Source organism: Mytilus edulis, chromosome 5 (assembly GCF_963676685.1).
Source record: "Mytilus edulis chromosome 5, xbMytEdul2.2, whole genome shotgun sequence".
NCBI lineage: Eukaryota > Metazoa > Mollusca > Bivalvia > Mytilida > Mytilidae > Mytilus > Mytilus edulis.
The window spans coordinates 22,268,709-22,289,219 of NC_092348.1; the positions used below are offsets into that span (position 1 = coordinate 22,268,709).

General features: G+C 31.1%; 1 protein-coding gene across 2 annotated transcripts; it reads right to left on the minus strand.

Moving 5' to 3' along the window:
• Positions 1 to 1,561: 1,561 nt before the first annotated feature.
• Positions 1,562 to 19,285, minus strand: LOC139525426 (uncharacterized). Of its 2 annotated transcripts, XM_071320752.1 has the most exons (5): positions 19,149 to 19,285; positions 13,127 to 13,201; positions 7,715 to 8,167; positions 6,245 to 6,418; positions 1,562 to 2,768 (listed from the first exon to the last, which is right to left on the minus strand). In XM_071320752.1, the coding sequence occupies exons 2-5, from the start codon at positions 13,193 to 13,195 to the stop codon at positions 1,698 to 1,700; spliced, it is 1,767 nt and encodes a 588-aa protein (XP_071176853.1). In that variant the 5' UTR covers positions 13,196 to 13,201; positions 19,149 to 19,285; the 3' UTR covers positions 1,562 to 1,697. The 2 variants fall into 2 exon arrangements, with proteins under 2 accessions (XP_071176853.1, XP_071176855.1); XM_071320754.1 differs by lacking the exon at positions 7,715 to 8,167.
• Positions 19,286 to 20,511: the final 1,226 nt, after the last annotated feature.

Here is a 20,511-nt window from a genome sequence, read left to right on the forward strand (position 1 = left end):
CCTCCCCCTTTTTTTTTTTTTAGAAAATACTCAATAACTCAAAAATAAAATTTTGAATCATCACCAAAAAGTATACAGATCTTAAGTTAATATACCCAAGAAGTGTGTAGAGTTTTAAGTAATAATCAAAAATAGTTTTTGAGATACAGTGCGACATGTGAAAAAATCACACCCCTGTTTTAGTTACAAAGTGCCGTAACTCAAAAGTTTTTAATCTTATTTTCACCAAAAAAATACAGATCATTTTACCGTTATAAGAAACAACTATATCAAGTTTCATGAAATTTGGATACGTCGTTCTCAAGTTACGGTGCGACATGTTTACACCGGACAGACAGACGGACAGACGCAGGAAATTTGTATACCATAAAACGTCCCGTCAAAATTTGACGGCCGTATAAAAAGTAAAATCACAAAAATACTGAACTCAGAGTAAAATACTAATTGGAAAGTCCATACTTAAATGGCAAAATCAAAACCCCAAACACATCAAACGAATGGATAACAACTGTCATATCCCTGACATGATACTGGCATTTTCTCAACAGAAAATGGTGAATTAAACCTGGTTTTATAGCTAGCTAAACCTCTCACTTGTATGAAAGTCGCATAAAATTCATTATATTGACAACGATATGTGATCAATCAAATAGACATAATAGGTAAAATATATCAAAAATTAAAAAAATGTTTTAATCTTAATCATTATATATAAATCAAACAAATATACAAAGAAGCTCAAAAGGCACAAAGACAAAGCACATGATTAGCAAAAACTTAAGACAAAAATACTAACATTTACCATGGCATAATAACACAATGACGGAATTCATAAGTACAGAGACACGTCATATATAACAAAGAAACACAAAAAGGCATATAGACAAACACATTGACAACAAACAAAAAAATGAAAGACAAGAATACATTGTTTTAATGTGAACACAACTTTTGTATTTGAGAAATTATATATTTTGTTTTGTCTGACGTAATTTTTCACGGGGTTCAAACTTCTCTTATTAAAGTAAGAAAAACTACTTAAATTATTGCTTTAAATTCTATTCACAAATATTTGTACATATGGGTTAAGGCTTAACTCAAAAATGTTGATTAAATACAAGACGTCTTATACAATGAATCCAAATTAGTGTTGGTAAAATATTGTTTTTTTCTAACGCATTTTGACCGAATTAGACTATTTACCGGATTTTTAATCACTTAAGCAACACGACGGGTGCCACATGTGGAGCAGGATCTGCTTACCCTTCCGGAGCACCTGAGATAACCCCTAGTTTTTGGTGGGATTCGTGTTGTTTATTCTTTAGTTTTCTATGTTGTGTCGTGTGTACTATTGTTTTTCTGTTTGTCTTTTTTTATTTTTAGCCATGGCGTTGTCAGTTTGTTTTAGATTTATGAGTTTGACTGTCCCTTTGGTATCTTTCGTCCCTCTTTTTTTTTTTTGCTCTTATCTAATTATGTCAAAACTATGTGTAAAAGGAAATTTTTGCTCAAATAAAAAAGTCATTATTTTTGTTCACATGTGTGAGTCATTATTTTTGTTCACATGTGTTAGTCATTATAATGACATTTTAAGGCCCTGCATTGCATTGATTTAATGTGATTGAAATTAAGTACGCCTGGCCTTACCTATAACTTACCATAAAAGTTATGTTGTCTGAATATGAAATACCATAAAGTTAGTTTTTCTGATTGTATACCAGCTGTAACGAAACATTTGTTCCACTTATATTGATATTTGGCTGGCTTGCAATCTTTGTAACTTCTACTTCAACGTTATTTACACCATTGTTGATACTGGCAATGTTCGTTGTATCCATTTCTATTATTGTTTCTTCTTTATTTGAGGACAATTGCTCCACTGGAGTATTCGGCAGCGAAATATGGCTATATGTGGATTTGAACGAATCTTCAGACTTATTACTATCTGAACTATCTTGGCTACATCTGCTTGAATGCTTGTTGGTAGAAGCAATTTTCTCATTGACATTTATATTAGCATATTGACGCATAATCGGTAGAGGGGTATTTTCGATAGTTGTAAAATCTGTTAGATTTATATTATCGACATCGCTTGTTGAACCTTGATAATTTTCATATTGATGGGCATCTGATTCTGGCAAGGTTTGGACGAAAGGCTCTTGTACTGATATAATTGTCTTTGATTCTAACATCAAATCCGATCTTGGACTTCTACTTTTTACTGTTTCAACTGATGAACTTGATTTATCACTTACTCGATTGTCAATATCAGTATCAAAGCTATCTGAATCAAAGTTATCTTTCTTATCATTGTCAGATTCTTTGCATTTATTGAAAGAACAAGCCGCTTTGTGTCCTTTCACCAGACCTTGCTTTTTCGATTGAGAAATATTTTCTATATCAGTGGTTTCAATTGTTCCATCTTGAAAGTTAAGAGTTTCATATCCCTTCTCATCTGGATATTCTTCAACCGTATCATAGTCGCCTTCTTTATCATCCTCCTTCGGTGTATTTCCATTGGTCACATCAAGGGTTGAAGAAATAGATGCTGTAACGGATTTAACTTCGATTTCTAATTCAGAAGGATTGGTGCCTTCCGTTGATAGTTTGATTTCGCTTTCATCATCATTTATTGGTGGAAGGTTGCACTTTGTGTCTTTAAATCTCGTTTTATTCATCTCATCAGTCAAAACCTCATTTCTTCTTATTGAACTTGAGTTTTCATATGCACTACTGTTAGGTCTGTCTGATTGGATGTTTGGGAGATTCTATATCAAAAAATGAAATACTATTAAAATGTATCTTAATAATCTTTTGACATTTGCATTCAAAAATACATTCGTATTTGCACGTATGATAAGCTTATGTATAAAACCAATTGGTTTATTTTCTATTCTTTGTGCTGTAAAATTTATAATAGTGAGATTAGTTTGATGATTGCAGTTGTCTGTTAAATATCATTGCTCAGAAAAATAGTCATATTTATACATCATTATATCGCATGATACCCATAGAGTTATTGTTTTAAAAATTCGTCTGAAAATGATAGTTTTACGTGGAACCATATTTTACGGAGTACATAAACACACAATAAGTACGACAGTCATATCAAGTACTAGTTTACTGTGAACCTTTGTGTTTATAATTCCTGTCTACTGAATAAAATAACACCTCGATGGACATTTTATTTCTTCTTAAATTTTGCCCTTGTTTGTTTAAACTAAGATATCGTAATACTGCAAAATCAAAAATCTATCCTAAGCTTAAATGACACAGATTTAGATATATATTCCCGTTCGACCTTCAAAATGAGAAAAACACGTTCCTAGGATAACAAAGTGTATATAGTAATAGTTTCCATAAATCGTGATTAAAATAACAATCCTAGATAAAGAATATTGATGCACTATTTCCTCTTATAAAAATCCCAAACCGCATACATAATTTTCATCGACAGACAACTACATCTTTCGATGTTTTTGTTTAGTTACACGTTCAGATATATTTGATATGTCCTGTTGCTTAATGAATAACATTTTAACTTGAAGTGAACTTTCCATTTAGAGGTTTAGCATAATAAGACTTTTTTATTTAACACAAAAAAACCACTTCGAACTATCAACTTTGACAACTATCAATAGTTCCTAGTAGTAATGTTGAAATCGTTTCTTCGAAATTTTCACGGCCGCCTTCATGAGTTTGTTGACTGTACCACAGAGTACATTGGATATGTTCCAATTGACGTAGCTACCATCCTGGTATCTTTTCATCGATTGTAAAATTATTTAAAGTGTTATTTGTATTTAACACCAATTTGTACTTTCTATGAACAACACGACGGATGACATATATGTTAAATGATTCTCTTAACACCACGCAGCATATGTGATCACCCTCAGGTTTTTGGAGTAGGTTCGTTTTCTCAATCTTCAGCCTTTTATATTATGTTTTTGTCTATTAACTAATGAATTTTGGAATTCAGCCTCCTTTTTTCTAAATTTTAGTCATATCAGATACCCTAATCATGCGATGTTTACAATTCAAATGATGGGTAACGCAGTTCACATTTACCATTTTTCATTTTAAAAAAAACAAACTTGTGCTCAAAATGCTCAAACAACTAAAGTAGTGTTTGTCTACATCGACACTTTTTTCAGTTGCACTTTCATATTTTTAATAGTACTTTTTGAAATGATGACGTTTAGTTTATTCTTTTGTATTTCCTAACTCGGTCTGTAGTTAACATTACAATGCACACAATCTATGTATTACTGGTAAATTATTTATCTAGGGATTTCGTTACCACATTTTTTTATATATATTGTGTCTTGAATCTTGGCTGTGAATTAAAACCCTTATTGATGGGCTACTACATCTGAACTTTTTCATCAATTTCTTTTAAAGTTCGTACACTAATTAGATACGGATCAGTGTAAACTTATCAATCCTTTAAAAAAATGTCTTCTTAGTAATCAAGAGGCTCTCAAGAATCCGAATCGCTCACCTTGTAATGTTTTGCTTGAATCTTCCACCAATGACTATAGATATATTTTTTCTTTATAGATATGAGTTGTTTAAAAATACTTTTTAAATGTTCTTTGTATCTCATATTTTACCACTATGTTCCATTTTAGCCATAGTGGCTATGTTTCCTCACGCATAAGGAAACAGAGAAAAACAAAATTTATACTAGATTCTCTAAAACTCATTCAGCCCAAGTTTGGCTTAAATTGATTCCTGAGTTTCAGAGGAGAGAATGTTACAAGAAAACAAACTCGATAAACCAATTATGAAAAATTGTCTTTATTGGAAATAACTCTTGAAGGGGTCAATTGACAATTATGGTCAATAAACATATTTTAAGATCTTACTTGGCTGAACATTTTTGCTGCTTACAGTTTATCGTGATCTATAATAATATTCGAGATAATAGCCAAAAACTACAATATTTCCTGAGAATCATCAATTTAGGGAATAAACAAAAACATCAGATACCAGATTTGGCTGATAATTTCAGGACAGGTAGATCTTTACCTCATGAATGCTGGAACTTCTTGTCTGATTTGCACAAAATGCTTTAGGTTGAAATATAAGTCAATACTGCATTTTACTTTTTGTTCCAAATCAGCCATGGTGGCTATGTTTCTGAGGAAACGGAAAATAAAACAACTAATTCTACATAACATAAGAATCATTCAGCTTAAGTTTGGTAAAATAGTTTCAGAGGAGAAGATTTAAAAAAAAAACCATGATAAACAAATTATGTAAAATTATCCTTAAAGGGCAATAACTGCTTAAGAAATCAACTGATAATTTTGATCATAAGTCTTATTTGTAGTTCTTACATTGCTAAGTATTTTTGCTGTTTACAGTTTATCTTTATCTTTTTAATAGTATCCAAGATAATAACCAAAATCTACAAAAATTCCTGAAAATATCCAATTGACTGACAGAAACACAACCAATTCTAGATGTTAGATTCATCTGAAAATTCAATCAAGTGGATGAGTTCCAGTTGGTGTATCATTCTGGGAGGACATGTTTTGTTTATTTATAAAATTTTGTTGGCTATATTTGAACACAACTGTACTTGAGTCGGTACCTTATGTCTTTTGTCTTTTAGGTTTTATACGCTTAGTGCTGATTAGGGGGATCAATGTTTAGTTTGCTCTTTTGTTGTGTAGTTGTATCGCTATTTCGGGCTAGGGTATTGCACAACCGTAAGCATGTTTGCCCCCTTGAGGATATTGTTTTTTGCATATGTCGGGCTGGGGATTTCCTCTTTCGAAATGCATGTAGTTAATGTCGTGTCGTAACAGAGGCTTTTTTTTGCTAACCGTACTGCGTATATTTGACTGTTGTTGAATGCTAAACAGTGTCTAATAGTCGTTTTTACCTTCTTCCTTTAAAAATATAATGGAGATAGTTGTCGACTTATGCAGCATGGGATTCACTACTTTTCTCCCCGGACAGAAGTATCTTAGTGCGGTGTGTATTGCAAAGTCCTCAGATTTCTTTATTGTGTTTTTTTTTATCGATTTTTGTTTGCCATGTCGTTATGATTTTATCATCGACTTTGAATATCCTCTAATCTTTTACCTATTTTGTTTTGTCTCAGATACAATCATATCACATTTCTTTATTCATATCGAGAATGGAAGTAACTTCCACAGACATTGTCAAATTAAGAAGATTCTACGTATGCTATGCATGGTATCTTTCATAAAGTATAGGAATACTTTACCTTTTCTGGTTCCACAGCAGCAGTTGGGGCTTTTGTGTATCTTGTCTTCTTATCAACTTCTTTTTCAGCCTCTTTTGCACACAATGCAGCTTTTTGTTGTCCACTTAAGTTGTTTTCCTCCGTCTTGTCTGTATCGAATGATATAGAATTTTTCCTGATGTCGTTTCCGTCAACCTATAGGTCGAGAAGGTAAAATGTATAAAACAACTTGTATTGTATTGATGTTCGTGGTTATTTGAAGAAGAGAAGAATTATGTGGTTTCAGGTTTCTCCATAGATTTTTATATTTTTTTGACAGTGACAAAGCATATAATGACGAAATTTATACAATACTGATGCTATCGATGAATTTTCTAAGACTTGTTTTAAACAGTCATTATAGTATTCTATTGAACGTTCAGAATCATCGACTTGTTGTTTTATCATTCTGATTTGGGTTTTATGGGGTTAATATCTGTTCACTTTGTTCTTATTGGACACACGATTAAAAGAGTTTCTTGTTTTTTCTGCATTGAAATTTGGTAAAAATTAACGATGTGCATGACACAAGATCGTTGTTGTGCTAAGTTATTAATATTAATAAGTTGTGCTTCCAATTAAAGATATGGTACTAGGGGAACAAGAACGACTTACCATTTTAGCGCATCTGACATTAACCGAGTCTTTAAAGTATTCATGTACATCAATTTTAAGTTTCTGTGCTTTGTGTACTCTTACATTTGTTTGTCTATTCGTCTGTTAATAATATATTGTTGTTTTCTTCCAATTTTTGGAATATTCTTATAATTCTTTACTTAAATCAGCCGGTGATATTTTAGCGTTAGATAAAATTTATTCGTTTCAGCAGGCATATCAAATAATTTGAGCTTGCTTTCGGTAACTGCAAGAATTTTCTGTATCGTTTTATGTAGAACGTAGTGTTGGTTCTGTAATTTCTGTATTCATATATATAGTGATTTTTTAAAATTCACGCACATATGACTTTCTGTTGTAATGATAGTGCCTTTTTAGGGGAATGAATATTAAAAAAATCTGGTGAATCAAGTTGAAGTTCTTCCATTATTTAAAAGTTTTACGAACACAATCATTATTTAATTTACCGAATGAAATATCTGTCTGGAGACATACATGTATAAATACACACTATTTTTATGTCGTTGGTTTTAAAAATTCTGAACAAAATGTACGGAATGTTTAGGGGAAATCGGTGTTTATGTTTCATTAATTCTCTATTGATTTACAAAGGGAAAACTGCTTCATGTTGATAATTCTGTGTTTTCATCCTTGGGATTGAAATTTGAAAAAAAAGTTAAATGACTGTACACAATGCATCATTTTCATAGTATTATAAAAAGACAAATAAAAATTGAAATGCAAAAGCCTTCCAGCTAAAACTGTCTAGACGATTAGACAAATAATTACTGAATTAAATGAATTCTTTTCAAATAAAAATAAACTTTTTTTTAATACCTTGTTGCATGTCGTCGAATTACGTTTTATATCTTCACTCCGATTTGTACAAAAAACATACACCACCATCATTCCCAAAGCTATTGCCAAGAGGGCAGATAGACCAATGACTATATATAACAAAATTCCTTTTAATTGTGTCTCTTTGTCTATATCTTCACATAAACATGTTGTTTTTAAAGAACTATCCTGACACAATATCAAACAGGCCAAACACACTTTATTTTCGTTGAGTGTTATTCCATAATGACTTGATGGACATTTCTTTTTGCATACAAACATGTTTGATTTGAATTCATGGTGCTTTCCATAACAATTGCCTTTCAAATGATAATAATCTTTCGGACACCCATTGGTCTTACAGCTGTCATTTTGTAGATTCGTGCAATAAGGACAACACGTGTCATCAAATGTGGCGTTGGTGTAGTTGCATTTAGGTGTTTCTTTGTTTTCCTATAAAAACATATTGTTAGATTTTGTTTTAAATATTTGAAAAAATATGGTACTAGAAAAATGCGTAGATATTTTAAAAAAACACAATTGTTTAAGCCTATTAAATCTTTACCATAGTTTTATTCACTTCTAATGAGTACTCAGAGCTCTTTGTGTGATGTCAGGTGTCGAAGGTAATATCTGATCTAATGTTTAGTACGAGCTATTTCAAACTGATATATAAAGTAAACACATTTATTTCATACCTAGAATTTTTAAGCATTTTCATTTTGAAATTATTTGTAGTACTGAACCGAGTGCTCACTTACAACTATTCTAAAAGGGAAATGCTCTTAACCAACACAACGACTTATAACAATATAAAAGTATATGTATATGCAAGAATATGCATGGTAAAAGCTACCACACCAGGCTCATAATTTAATGCATCAGTCGTGTTTTGTTTACATAGTGTCGTTCGAATAAAATAGTTTGAAACGGAAGTCAAAAAGCAATTTTAAAATACATTAAAAAGCAAATAATTCATTAAATTGACCAAAAGCCTTCGAAGGCTAACTATGACTTGCTTGAGTGTTTCGAATGATTTTGACGTTTTATAAAATAAATTACACCTAACAACAGTTTCATCGATTAATCACAGATACTCGCATCACCTTTTTCAGAATCGTAGAATAAACCTTTCATGTCTCTTTGGGTTGCTCGAACAATTTGTCAATATAACGTAACTTTCTCTTATTTTTCTTGTTCGGTGTGAGAAAAATATTTCTCTTCACTAGTGAAATATCTGTTCTCGGTGAATGATTGTTCTAAATGTAGTTATGACGTCAAATTTTCTTAGTTTCTTCTAGATTCCCTATTGTAACGTCATAATGAAACGGCGACTATGCATTGTGACGTCAAATATAAAGAACACAGCTTTCTACAATTTTTTTTTCAAAATGAAGGACAAAAATCATTTGAGAAACAGATTTTACCACCTAAACTCGAGTATGACGATATTTCTTTACTCTCAATAGATTTATTTTAATTATTTATAAAACTCTAAAAGCCTTGCGATAAATAGATTTATCATATGTTTAGTAGTAAATACAGTAGTTTTGCATATTTGATAAATAGCCTGCTGTTTAATCCATATCGCGCAACTTTGATGCGCACCCTTTATCGCATACTCTTTATCACACCCCTACTTTTTTTTTTTTTTTTTTTTTTACATAAAGTCAGTTTTTATTTATGTAAGCTTAAGAAAAATTTTCCTCAAAATAGGTCCAATAGAACGGTCATTCGGGCGTGATGCAATTTATTGAATGACGTCATTGTTTGGTATGTGACGTCACGAACGTCAAGTTTTCATATTTTTTGGCACACTAAATGCAACTATAAAAAATACAAAACACACAAAAAATACAATAATAAACCAAATATTTTTAAAACAACAGCACGCAAATTGTAAGGTAACCCAGGTGCTTCGGATAAGTAATTGAGCAGTTCTTTTAAGGCCTTTGAAACAAGACAAAAGTATAACTGAAGGTATCCCAGTGTTATGGATCAGAAAACAGTTCATATAATATAATACTCTTCTGTTGAAATATATGATAAAGCGTATAAAACATGGCAAAATCCGTATCACATGCCGTATCACCCTCGACCAATATCATCCCTCGGGCCGAAAAGCCCTTGGGCTGATATTGGTGTCTCGGGATGATACGACATATGATACGGATTTTGCCATGTATTATTCTCTATTAAACAATTAAAGGAGTAGGTTCAGTAAGACCCCTTTTTGCCCCCAAAATATAGCAGTTTTACAAAATTGTTAAAATGTAAACTTTTAGTTATTTTTTTTGGAAGGTATAATGCCTCTGCTACATAAATATGTGCTGTTTTGTGCATTACAATGCACATATATCGGGTACTTGCATCATTAAGTCATGCTAAATTACTGAAATCTTCACAATTTCAGCATTTTAATTAAATTTTAGACGATTTTCGTCTTAAATGAAAGTGGCCGCATTCGTATTCATTCTTGATATTGAAATTTAAGTTGTGCTTAATGATAATACATAACACATATAATGGTCGAGGATGAACACGGATGCAGCCACTTTCATTTTGACAAAAAACATCTGAAAATTGACATGTTTTGGCATATTTGATAGATGTTTCATATTTAAGGTAAAATCGGAGCGTTTTTAATGAGTGAATCAGTTAAAATCTTTCACAAAAAATAATTGAATCAATTGAAATATTCAAACTCCCTCAGGCAAAGTTGACTGAAAGTAAAATCAGCTTTTTGTTGGTATGATTTTCATGTTTTCGTGTCTTGTACATATTTGGCTATCAATTTCAAAATTTGAATTTTTGGGCGTTCCTGATTAAGTTGAATAAGGGACATCGATTCAGACGCGCGAAATTGTCTGTCGGAACTGAATTAGTGTTTTATATCTTTTTTTTTGCATAGTTTTATTTCTCATCGACAATGGCCGGATTTTTTAAAAGAACTACATCGATCGGATCTCGTTTGAAATCACAGTAAAGCAGACAATAGACTTTGCGTCGCCAGTTAAATGGAAAAAAGAAATACAATATCAACTGGATAGTTTTATAAATCATGTTGATTCAATTTGCCTTAATTTCAAAATAATTATCTCGGAATTAAAGTGTCTGACAAACTGCCATGCTTATAAGCCAGATAAGCTACAGATAAGCTAGAGGACAGTTGTCTTGAAGAAAGTATATAAGTTTCTTTTGATCTATGCTGATGATTATTTAAACTTTTTTCACCCCATCCCTTTACTTATGGCTTGTATTCGTAAAGTTCTAATCTTTGGAAGCGACTTAATCCTTAATACTTTGTTATATCAATCAAAATATCTTTAGTGTTTTATTTGTGAATAATATATAGCTGTTTTTTAAAGGATAACAGTTGCGTTATTCATGATAATGAGACTTAATTAATAGCAACAACAAAATAATTTTACCTTCCTTTTCTGAAAAAAAGACAATTAAATGCATCACGGTATCATTCACCATCTTTAAGTAATTTTTAAGTAATTGTATAAAATCCTTCGTGCGAAATCCTTCATTATTTACAATTGGCAAACTATCAAAATGTTTAGATTCTAAAGATTTTATAAAGGTTAACAACACGTATTTATAGATATTACAGAATAAAGTTGGAAAGTAAAAGGTAATTTACCTAATCTTTCCGAGCTTGTACATCCCAATTTCTCTCATTCCATTGGTCGATGTTATTTCATTATTTAATTGTTACAATATTACCTTGTCTTTTGTTTATGTGTCTATCATTGTCTATGTGTTTATTTTTTTGTTTATTGTTTATTTATATAAATAAGGCCGTTAGTTTTTTCGTTTGAATTGTTTTTAATTTTATCATTTCGGTGCCTTTTATTGCTGACTATGCGGTATGGGCTTTGCTCAATGTTGAAGGCTGTACAGTGACCTAAAGTTGTTAATTTCTGTGTCATGTTGGTCTCTTCTGGAGAGTTGTCGCCTTGTCAATCATACCACATCTTCTTTTTATATAATATATCTATTATTATCTAAAAACCGATCAATAATAGATCAGTTGGTTTTGTGATACTAGAATAAAAATTATTTTTTGATTGCATGTATTCATTTACAGTTTTACCTTGATTATATGCAATATCATACATTAAGTCTGAAAATTGAAAACTATTTTTTTAAATGGCAGTGAACAATATATAGTGACCATTGTTAAATATTACAAATGCACAAACCAATCTGGATGTTTTAGATAAAAATATGCAAATTGGTGATACTCTGAATCTGTTGACAGTTATGATTTTTCGACGCTCTGAATTATTACGTTGACATACTGTTATCAAACAAAAGATTTCTTTTTAAGATGCCCCTTTGAAGAATTTTAATTGGAAGAGCATTTGCTGCAACTTATATTAAACTTTTCTATTCTAAATATACACATATTGAACCGTAATGAAATTATTTAGCTGTAAATCTTACCGTTGGCAACATTTATATATATAAAAGAAGATGCGTTATTAATGTAAATGAGACAAGTCTTTACAAGAGACCAAATGATACAAAAATTATAGGTCACCGTACGGCCTTCAACACTCAGCAAATCCTATACCCCAGCTAGTCAGCTATAAAAAGTCCCGTTTCAGAAAGTCAATTTGATTAAGTTGTATATATTCATTGACCTTTAGCACACAAACTTGTTCTTTGATTTTTTTATCATATTGCAACACAAACTTTAAAAACACGGGATGTCGCATCCTAGTTTTTATGCTGATGTTCTAGTTGGTATCACATTATGTTTGATTTAGTTGTCATTGGCTAATAACTAATATAACTGTCAGTAACTGAAAAAATTTTAATTCGATATTCTGAGTATTTTGTGTCATTGTTTTATTTTTTGCTCCCTATCATATTGACGAGTCCATCCCTTTCAAAATGACTTATACAATGCCTTTGTGTAGCCCAAACATATTTATAGCTATGAGAAAACCAAATTCAGATTGAAAGAAATTAAGAAGTTCTGCTTAATGCATATATATATATACCGAAATGTACAGTACCCCTCAATTCATATATTGACGTAGTATTCACATCAAATGACAAAAACTAAATTTGGGTTTGGAGAGTGTTTTAAGTTTATGCTTTTACTAAAAAAATTACTGTTTCCAAGCAGAATCTGTTAGAATTGACATAACGGAACACTTTCTAGTCTTATAGTTTTGACGCAAAATGACTCCTTCACACTGTGTATATGTTATGGCCTCTCATATCGAGCTTTGGACATTTCTAAAACTGTGTCAGTGTAGTCATATGAAGGTTATTATTTTTAGTTTGTATTTGTGTATGTTTATCTATGTGTCTCAATTAGTTAGATACAGTTGATAATTTTACTAGTTTATCAAAACAGTTTGATACAATAAGAATGACAGCTAGACATACCTGAAATTGAATTGCTGTATTTACATATAATAATAACCATATTAACGTGCTCCTTTTCTGCAAGCTCATTATCACCTAAAAGATAAAAAATTTCATATCAACATATGAATATAATGACATCTCAATTGAGTATACACCAATGAAAATTGATAACGAAAATAGAAGTAAACTAAATAATCTTATAAGATAAAAGGTATTAAAAAAGAAGTCAAAAGTACTCAAAATGTACTGGTGCTGAACTTGACCTATGTTAATAATGCAAGAATTTTAAGACTAAGAAAGTTGTTTTAAAGTAAAATAATACTTGTCAATGGCCAAAATGTAGTTGCATGGCATCATTAAAAAAAATATATATATTAATATTTTGAATTCAATATTGAAGTTAGAAAAATGAATTAGATTTTTTTTTTAGTAGCGCAGCGCTTAATCGCCACGATTTAGGAATTGAAACTCTTCATTATATATTTTTATAGTTTGATGAGCCATAAATCCAGGTTTAATCCAATGTTTTCTTAGAATTTCCTTTACCAAGTCAGGAATATGGCAGGTGTTATCAAATAGTCCGTTTCTTTGTATGATGTCGTTTGTTTTTGTTGCAGTTCAGTGCCTCAGTTTTTGGTTTGTGACCCGATTTTTTCTCCCTCTCGATTTATCGATTTATGACTATTGAACAGTTGTACACTACTGTTGCCTTTATTTATAGACCCCGTTCATACCAGTATTTTTTTAATCGATCTAAATATAACAAGTTTGCATTCGCATTATCTTTAATAATAATGATATTCATTAATCTCATCATCTGAAACACTACTTCATACAACAGGTTAACATGCAATCAATGTGACATAATTACCCGTGAAACTATAAACCCGTTGTTGTATAAATAAAAATGATTAATCAAAATAACATGAATAATGTAATGATAAACACACTTGGAACAATTAATTAATCAGAATATTGTTACACTTATATTTTACTAGTAAGTTCAAGTTTTGATACTTATAAAAAAGAAGATCTGGTGAGATTGCCAATTAGTCCAGTTAAACTAAATTTTAACCTCATTGTAACAGAAAATATGTTAGTTCTAATCTGGCATTAAGCCCCAATATTAACAGAAAAAAGTCCCATAAAATCATACTTGAGGAATACTCAAAATCAGCATTTTTAATTTCCTATGGAAATCAACATTGGAAAGGAGGGATAACTTCTCAAACATTAGCCTATTTTTGTGAGTTTTTTGTCGATCTCCTTAAAAGCCATGTTAAGTATGATACTTTGTTATTCTTGTCAAAATGTCACAATAAATAAAATAAGAATGACCACATACAGTCAAACGAAATACATGTATCATGTATCGCTACATTAAATTAATAATAGAATTGTTATTATCGTAAACATTTGTTTGGTGTTAATGTCATAATTTAAATAAATCAATGCAGGAATATCTGAAAAAAAGAGATTTTATTATGCCGAAATGCTAAATTAACACTACTTTAACCATCGACTGTAGACAGAAGTGTTTTTATCGTTCTAGTTGGGCTCTTTTGGCTGTTGAACTTTATTACATGTTCTTGAATATATTTGACATATCATTTGATATCTCTGGCAAGTTTGAGATTACGTCCTACTCGGAAAACTACCACCAGAACATTTGTTTTAAAACCATTTGTTGAATGACACATTCAAAGTAAAATCACAAAAATACTTAGCTCCGAGGAAAATTCATAACGAAAAGTCCCTAATCAAATGGCAAAATCAAAAACTTAAACACATCAAACGAATGGATAACAACTGTCATATTCCTGACTTGGAACAGACATTTTCTTATGTAGACAATGCTGGATTGAACCTTGTTTTATAGCTGCTAAACCTCTCACTCGTATGACAGTAAACTGAATGATTTTTGCGCTGGGTACTATTTAACCATACATTTTATTTGAAATATTCATTGCATACATTATGTTACTATGCTGACAAGTTATTGTTAACAGTTCCAAATAAAATGATCGAATGGAAGATGCACAGTGCATAAAAAAATTCATCTGTTAATAGAGACATATGCCATGCAAACTGAAATTGATGTCATACACGTTACTAGAAGAAAGAACAAATAGTAATATCGACATCATGTTTTCGGTTCGAATGAAATCAACTGATTTGAAAGATTACAGAATCAAGGGGTACGGATAGTGTTATATTGTAAGAAACTAAATATAAAAATTGAAAATATATAGGCTAGCCGATGAAGTAAATTGGATTAGAAATGTTATTTTGACGGAGAACTCGTTAGCCAACCTTTCGTTTTTAAAGCAATTAGAAAATAATCTATAGAATTTTTTTGTAGTCCTTATTCCGTCAATATAACGGAACTATAAAAAAAATGTCATGCAAGTGGGAGTTGAGCAAACTATCCAACCAGTTTGAACGTTTCATGTTCTTTATGAAATCCCTGCACCCAGTCAGAAATAAGGCAGTTCTTTTTCATATACTGTTGATTGATAGCGTTTGATTTTGATTTTTTTTTTATTGACTTCAATTTTCTAAATTTGTCTTCAGGTTCAATATTTTTCAAATACATAAACAAAAAATGCCTGTACCAAGTCAGGAATATGACAGACGTTAACCATTTGTTTAATGTGTTTGAGCTTTTGAAATTGACATTTGATTAAGGACTTTCCGTTTTGAATTTTCCTCGGAATGCGGTATTTTTGTGATTTTACTTTTTGATAAACTTTTTCAGGCAAGCAAAAAACAGTTTTAATCTTTTTTTATTATTTAATACATGCAGTTACTCCATAAGCAAACAACATCTTAACGGCATTGATACCTCCAGAAAAGAAAACAGACACATTATTACGTGATGTTAAATTTCATGATAAATTTTTATGGAGTATTATCATAAAAGAGGGACGAAAGATACCAAAGGGACAGTCAAACTCATAAATCTAAAACAAACTGACAACGCCATGGCTAAAAATGAAAAAGACAAACAGAAAAACAATAGTACACACGACACAACATAGAAAACTAAAGAATAAACAACACGAACCCCACCAAAAACTAGGGGTGATCTCAGGTGCTCCGGAAGGGTAAGCAGATCCTGCTCCACATGTGGCACCCGTCGTGTTGCTTATGTGATTACAAATCCGGTAAATAGTCTAATTCGGTAGGTCACATTCATGAAAGGGAAGGGGATTGTAGTTACGACGTAAGGAACATATCCGATATCATTTGTGAAACGGTTATTCCATAACGGTCAACTAACTCGTGATGGCGTCCGTAAAATTTACGAAGGGATGATTTCAACTTCACCATTTGGAACTCTTGGTTTAATAGCTTCCTTGTGAGCAGTAACCCTCCATCAAGAAAATCATGATAGGAAATGCAAGCACGGGAATATCGTATTAATATTTGATCTAAATAAACAATGTATTAAGAGGCCAGTAAGTAATCGTCATACCATTTATAAAAGATTATTTTAATTTTATTAATAGTTGATGCTCGTAAGCCTTGCTATTGAAAAATTGTTATATCTTTATCAAGTTTGAGTATATCATATATTTTTAAAGTTAAAGTATTATATAAAAAGTTACAATTGATAAAAGGATATTAACAAATATCGAAAAATATTTAAAAGTTTTGACGAGAAACTTTATATCTTGGATGCATGTTAGAACAATAGTAAAAATCATTAAAGGTATATAATTATTTAATCTCCTCTTTCTCGTCTTTATAAACGGAAAATAATCGGCTGTTTAATTAATTGATGTTTACTTTCTCATTGTTTCTGATGCACGCTTGGTTGCACAATATTGTAAATAATTAAAAGTTTATTTTTGTGATTTTCATTTGTGCAAGATAAAAACAAGTGATGGATTATCCATGAAGGTATGAATAAGTATCAAGGAGAATTTCTCTCTGTCGAGTATTTCTTTGAAACAGTCAGTAGTTGTCCCACAGGCGTTTGGCTCGGGTAACTACAAAATGTGTTTCAAATCCTTTATAGTCGTATAGAAGAAAGAGAATTTTTAAATGCCTTTGCTGCATCGAATTTGTCTGTATGTTTGCTCGTGATTAAACCAGGTATTTGCTTTGCTTTTAGCTAGGATGTCATAATATATGGTATGACAATTTTATAAGAAATTATTCTATAGAGCATGTTGAATCTACTTTTAAGTCTTCTTTTTTGTTTTGATAGACAGAAGAGTAGATTTCGCATGTTTGCGTCACTTCCAGTAAATTGAACATACATATCTTTCTGCACGTGTTTGGATTTGTTTTATGAAGATGATGTTCTCTGTTCCCAGGTCTGGTAAGGGCTTGGTATGCTCGGTCATTAATAGTCACTGAATTATTTTTTGTATTTCTTCTAATGAATGCAAGGGTTCTGTTTGCTTTAGACATGTTAGATTTCGTGTTCTAATTGTGTTTGTACCACTGTCAATTTAAAATATTTAGAATTTTAAACTCAATCAAGAATGGGATATTGTATATTATAATAGTTATAGAAATAAATAGATGTTTTCTTTGATGTCATTCGTATGTTGCATTTGTGAGAATAGAACAGATGGAGCCATTACTTTTCCCAGTGTAATTGTCCTTTATTGGTATCTTAAGAGTTATATATATTCAATCTGATTTAGGTATGATTCGTCGGTAACGCACAAGATCCTCTGTTTGGCAAATTATTGCAAGTTGTTGTGAAAAGTATACGACATGGGTTGTGAAAAGAAAAACATCGTCGTCTTATGTCTAAAATTTAAATTTTTTGGTACTTATACAAGTGGACAATATGGATTGTTACTTATAATTATTATCTTTATTAAGCTTGGTATAACAATGTTTTGCTCCTCCAAAATTTGTTTTGGCTGCAAACTATAATATGCACCATGTGGAATTCCTATATCAATTGCACAGCAAAACAATTATATGATTATCATTGCTTTATTAGTCAATACAAGAATTTAATTCCCCCTTTTTATATAGAGAAAATAATCAAACATGTTTATTTTATATGAAAAAGGTGAAGAAATAAAGGAAGAAGACAAAGTGTAAAATATGTACAAGCTAATAATGCTCGATTATAATTTTGTTTCATATCAATACCCTTAGTACATATTGTGTACTTAACTTTATATGTTCTTCTTCCAATTATAATTGAAATTTAGATCTGTTTTGTGAAAACAAATTGAGAAAATATAAATGTACATAAAACTTCCAAAATAGTTCCTTATTCTAAATTTAGTAAAGGAATCCTTATTTCATATTTACCTTATTGACATCAGGGTAAATTTATTTAAATCACAATTCATTATCGTGTTGTGATATATTGCATTGAAGCGTTCACTTTCAATACAGGGAAGTAATGTTAAAAGTAAAAACAAGGAAAATTCTCTCTATTCGGTGTCTAAAAGGTTATAAATTTTATAAAACAAATCATATCTGAAATCAATGAAAATATCATTTTGACATGTTATGTTAAATCAGTGAACATGAATTTCATAACTAATACTGCTTTAAAATTTGGTTTTGCTATATACTAACTTCATGTTGAAATATAATATCAATTGTTACACAAGACATCATTTATTTTCATCACTCCATATAAGAAATCAATACCCCCCCCCCCCCCCCCTTTGTTCTTGTTTAATATAATTTGATGTATATGTTTATTGTAAAAAATAAATAGACAATAGTCTAAAACGGGGTAATTAATCGATTCAAAATCTAGTTTAAATAAACAAAAGGACCAACATTACCAAAATCAAATATTATGTGTACATGGTGTATGTACCAAACACACTTCAAAAAGAAATAAACGAATACATGTCTTACGTGGTAATAAATTAAAGTTGTTTTCTTATTTTTATATTTTTTTTCTGTCAATTATATTTTACCTACTTTTGAAAAGAGAGAGGTTGTTGAAAATTGTTACTTTTCAACAGGTATGTCAGAACTGATGCGGCGAAGATGTAATTTTTTATTTGTATCTATGAAAAATAATACATTTAGTAATACTTACTTTATTTTGATACTATTGTTAAATCCATTCTAATTGAAAATCAAATTCAATTTAGAAAACATATTGAAAAAATATATATACATAGTATACTTCCAAAATACTTCCTTGTTATTTCCTCAGAAAAGGAAGCCTCATATCATATCGTGATTTGCACTTTGCATATAATATATCAAGGTAAGTTCATGAATTTAAATATCAATTCATTATGTGGTTGAAATATTGCATTGACATTTTTTCTATCAATACATGGAAGGACGTTTTTATTATTTTAAAGGAAAATGTGAAATGTAGAATGCTTTAAAAATTATCATTGTTATATATACAAATGAGTTATTACTGATCAACAGAAGGATTTTGGATTTTACCCACAAAAATCCAAGTTCACTTCAATATTTCCACTTACCACCCTCCTTAAAAGAGGGACGAAAGATACCAAAGGGACAGTCAAACTCATAAATCTAAAAGAAACTGACAACGCCATGGCTAAAAATGAAAAAGACAAACAGAAAAACAATAGTACACATGACACAACATAGAAAACTAAAGAATAAACATCACGAACCCCACCAAAAACTAGTGGTGATCTCAGGTGCTCCGGAAGGGTAAGCAGATCCTGCTCCACATGTGACACCCGTCGTGTTGCTTATGTGATTACAAATCCGGTAAATAGTCTAATTCGGTAGGTCACATTCACGAAAGGGAAGGGGATTGTAGTTACGACGTAAGGAACATATCCGATATCATTTGTGAAACGGTTATTCCATAATGGTCAACCAACTCGTGATGGCGTCCGTAAAATTTACGAAGGGATAATTTCAACTTCACCATTTGGAACTCTTGGTTTAATAGCTTCCTTGTGAGCAGTAACCCTCTATCAAGAAAATCATGATAGGAAATGCAAGCACGGAAATATCGTATCAATTGGGAGATATGTACCCCGTATGCAGGTGCTGCTGGAATGTTAATACATAGAAATGGAAAGTTCACAATTGGAAAGCTGAAATCATCTCTTTTGTCGTAAAGTTTTGTTTTCAACCGACCCTCATTGTCAATTTCTAGATGTAAGTCAAGATATGAAGCCGACTTCACTGTATCTGTAGCATCCTTTATCTCCAATTCGATGGGATAGATGCGTTCCACATAGTCACCAAATTTTGAATTGTTTGGTGAAAGAACGTCATCTATATAGCGGAAAGTAGAGTTAAAGGGTATTGCTAACTTCTTATCTTTCTTCCTAAGAAGTTACTGCATGAAATCAGCCTCATAATAATAAAGAAACAAGTCGGCAAGTAGAGGGGCACAGTTTGTTCCCATTGGCATGCTGACAGTCTGTTGAAAAACACGTCCTCCGAACTTTACAAAT

Coding starts and splice junctions, on each gene's coding strand:
- LOC139525426 (XM_071320752.1), bottom strand. CDS start 13,195: ATGAGCTTGCAGAAAAGGAGCACGTTAATATGGTTATTATTATATGTA. Junction 8,168..13,126: donor ATACAGCAATTCAATTTCAG/GTATGTCTAGCT, acceptor ATGTTTTTATAG/GAAAACAAAGAAACACCTAA. Junction 2,769..6,244: donor CTGCTGTGGAACCAGAAAAG/GTAAAGTATTCC, acceptor TTTTTGATATAG/AATCTCCCAAACATCCAATC.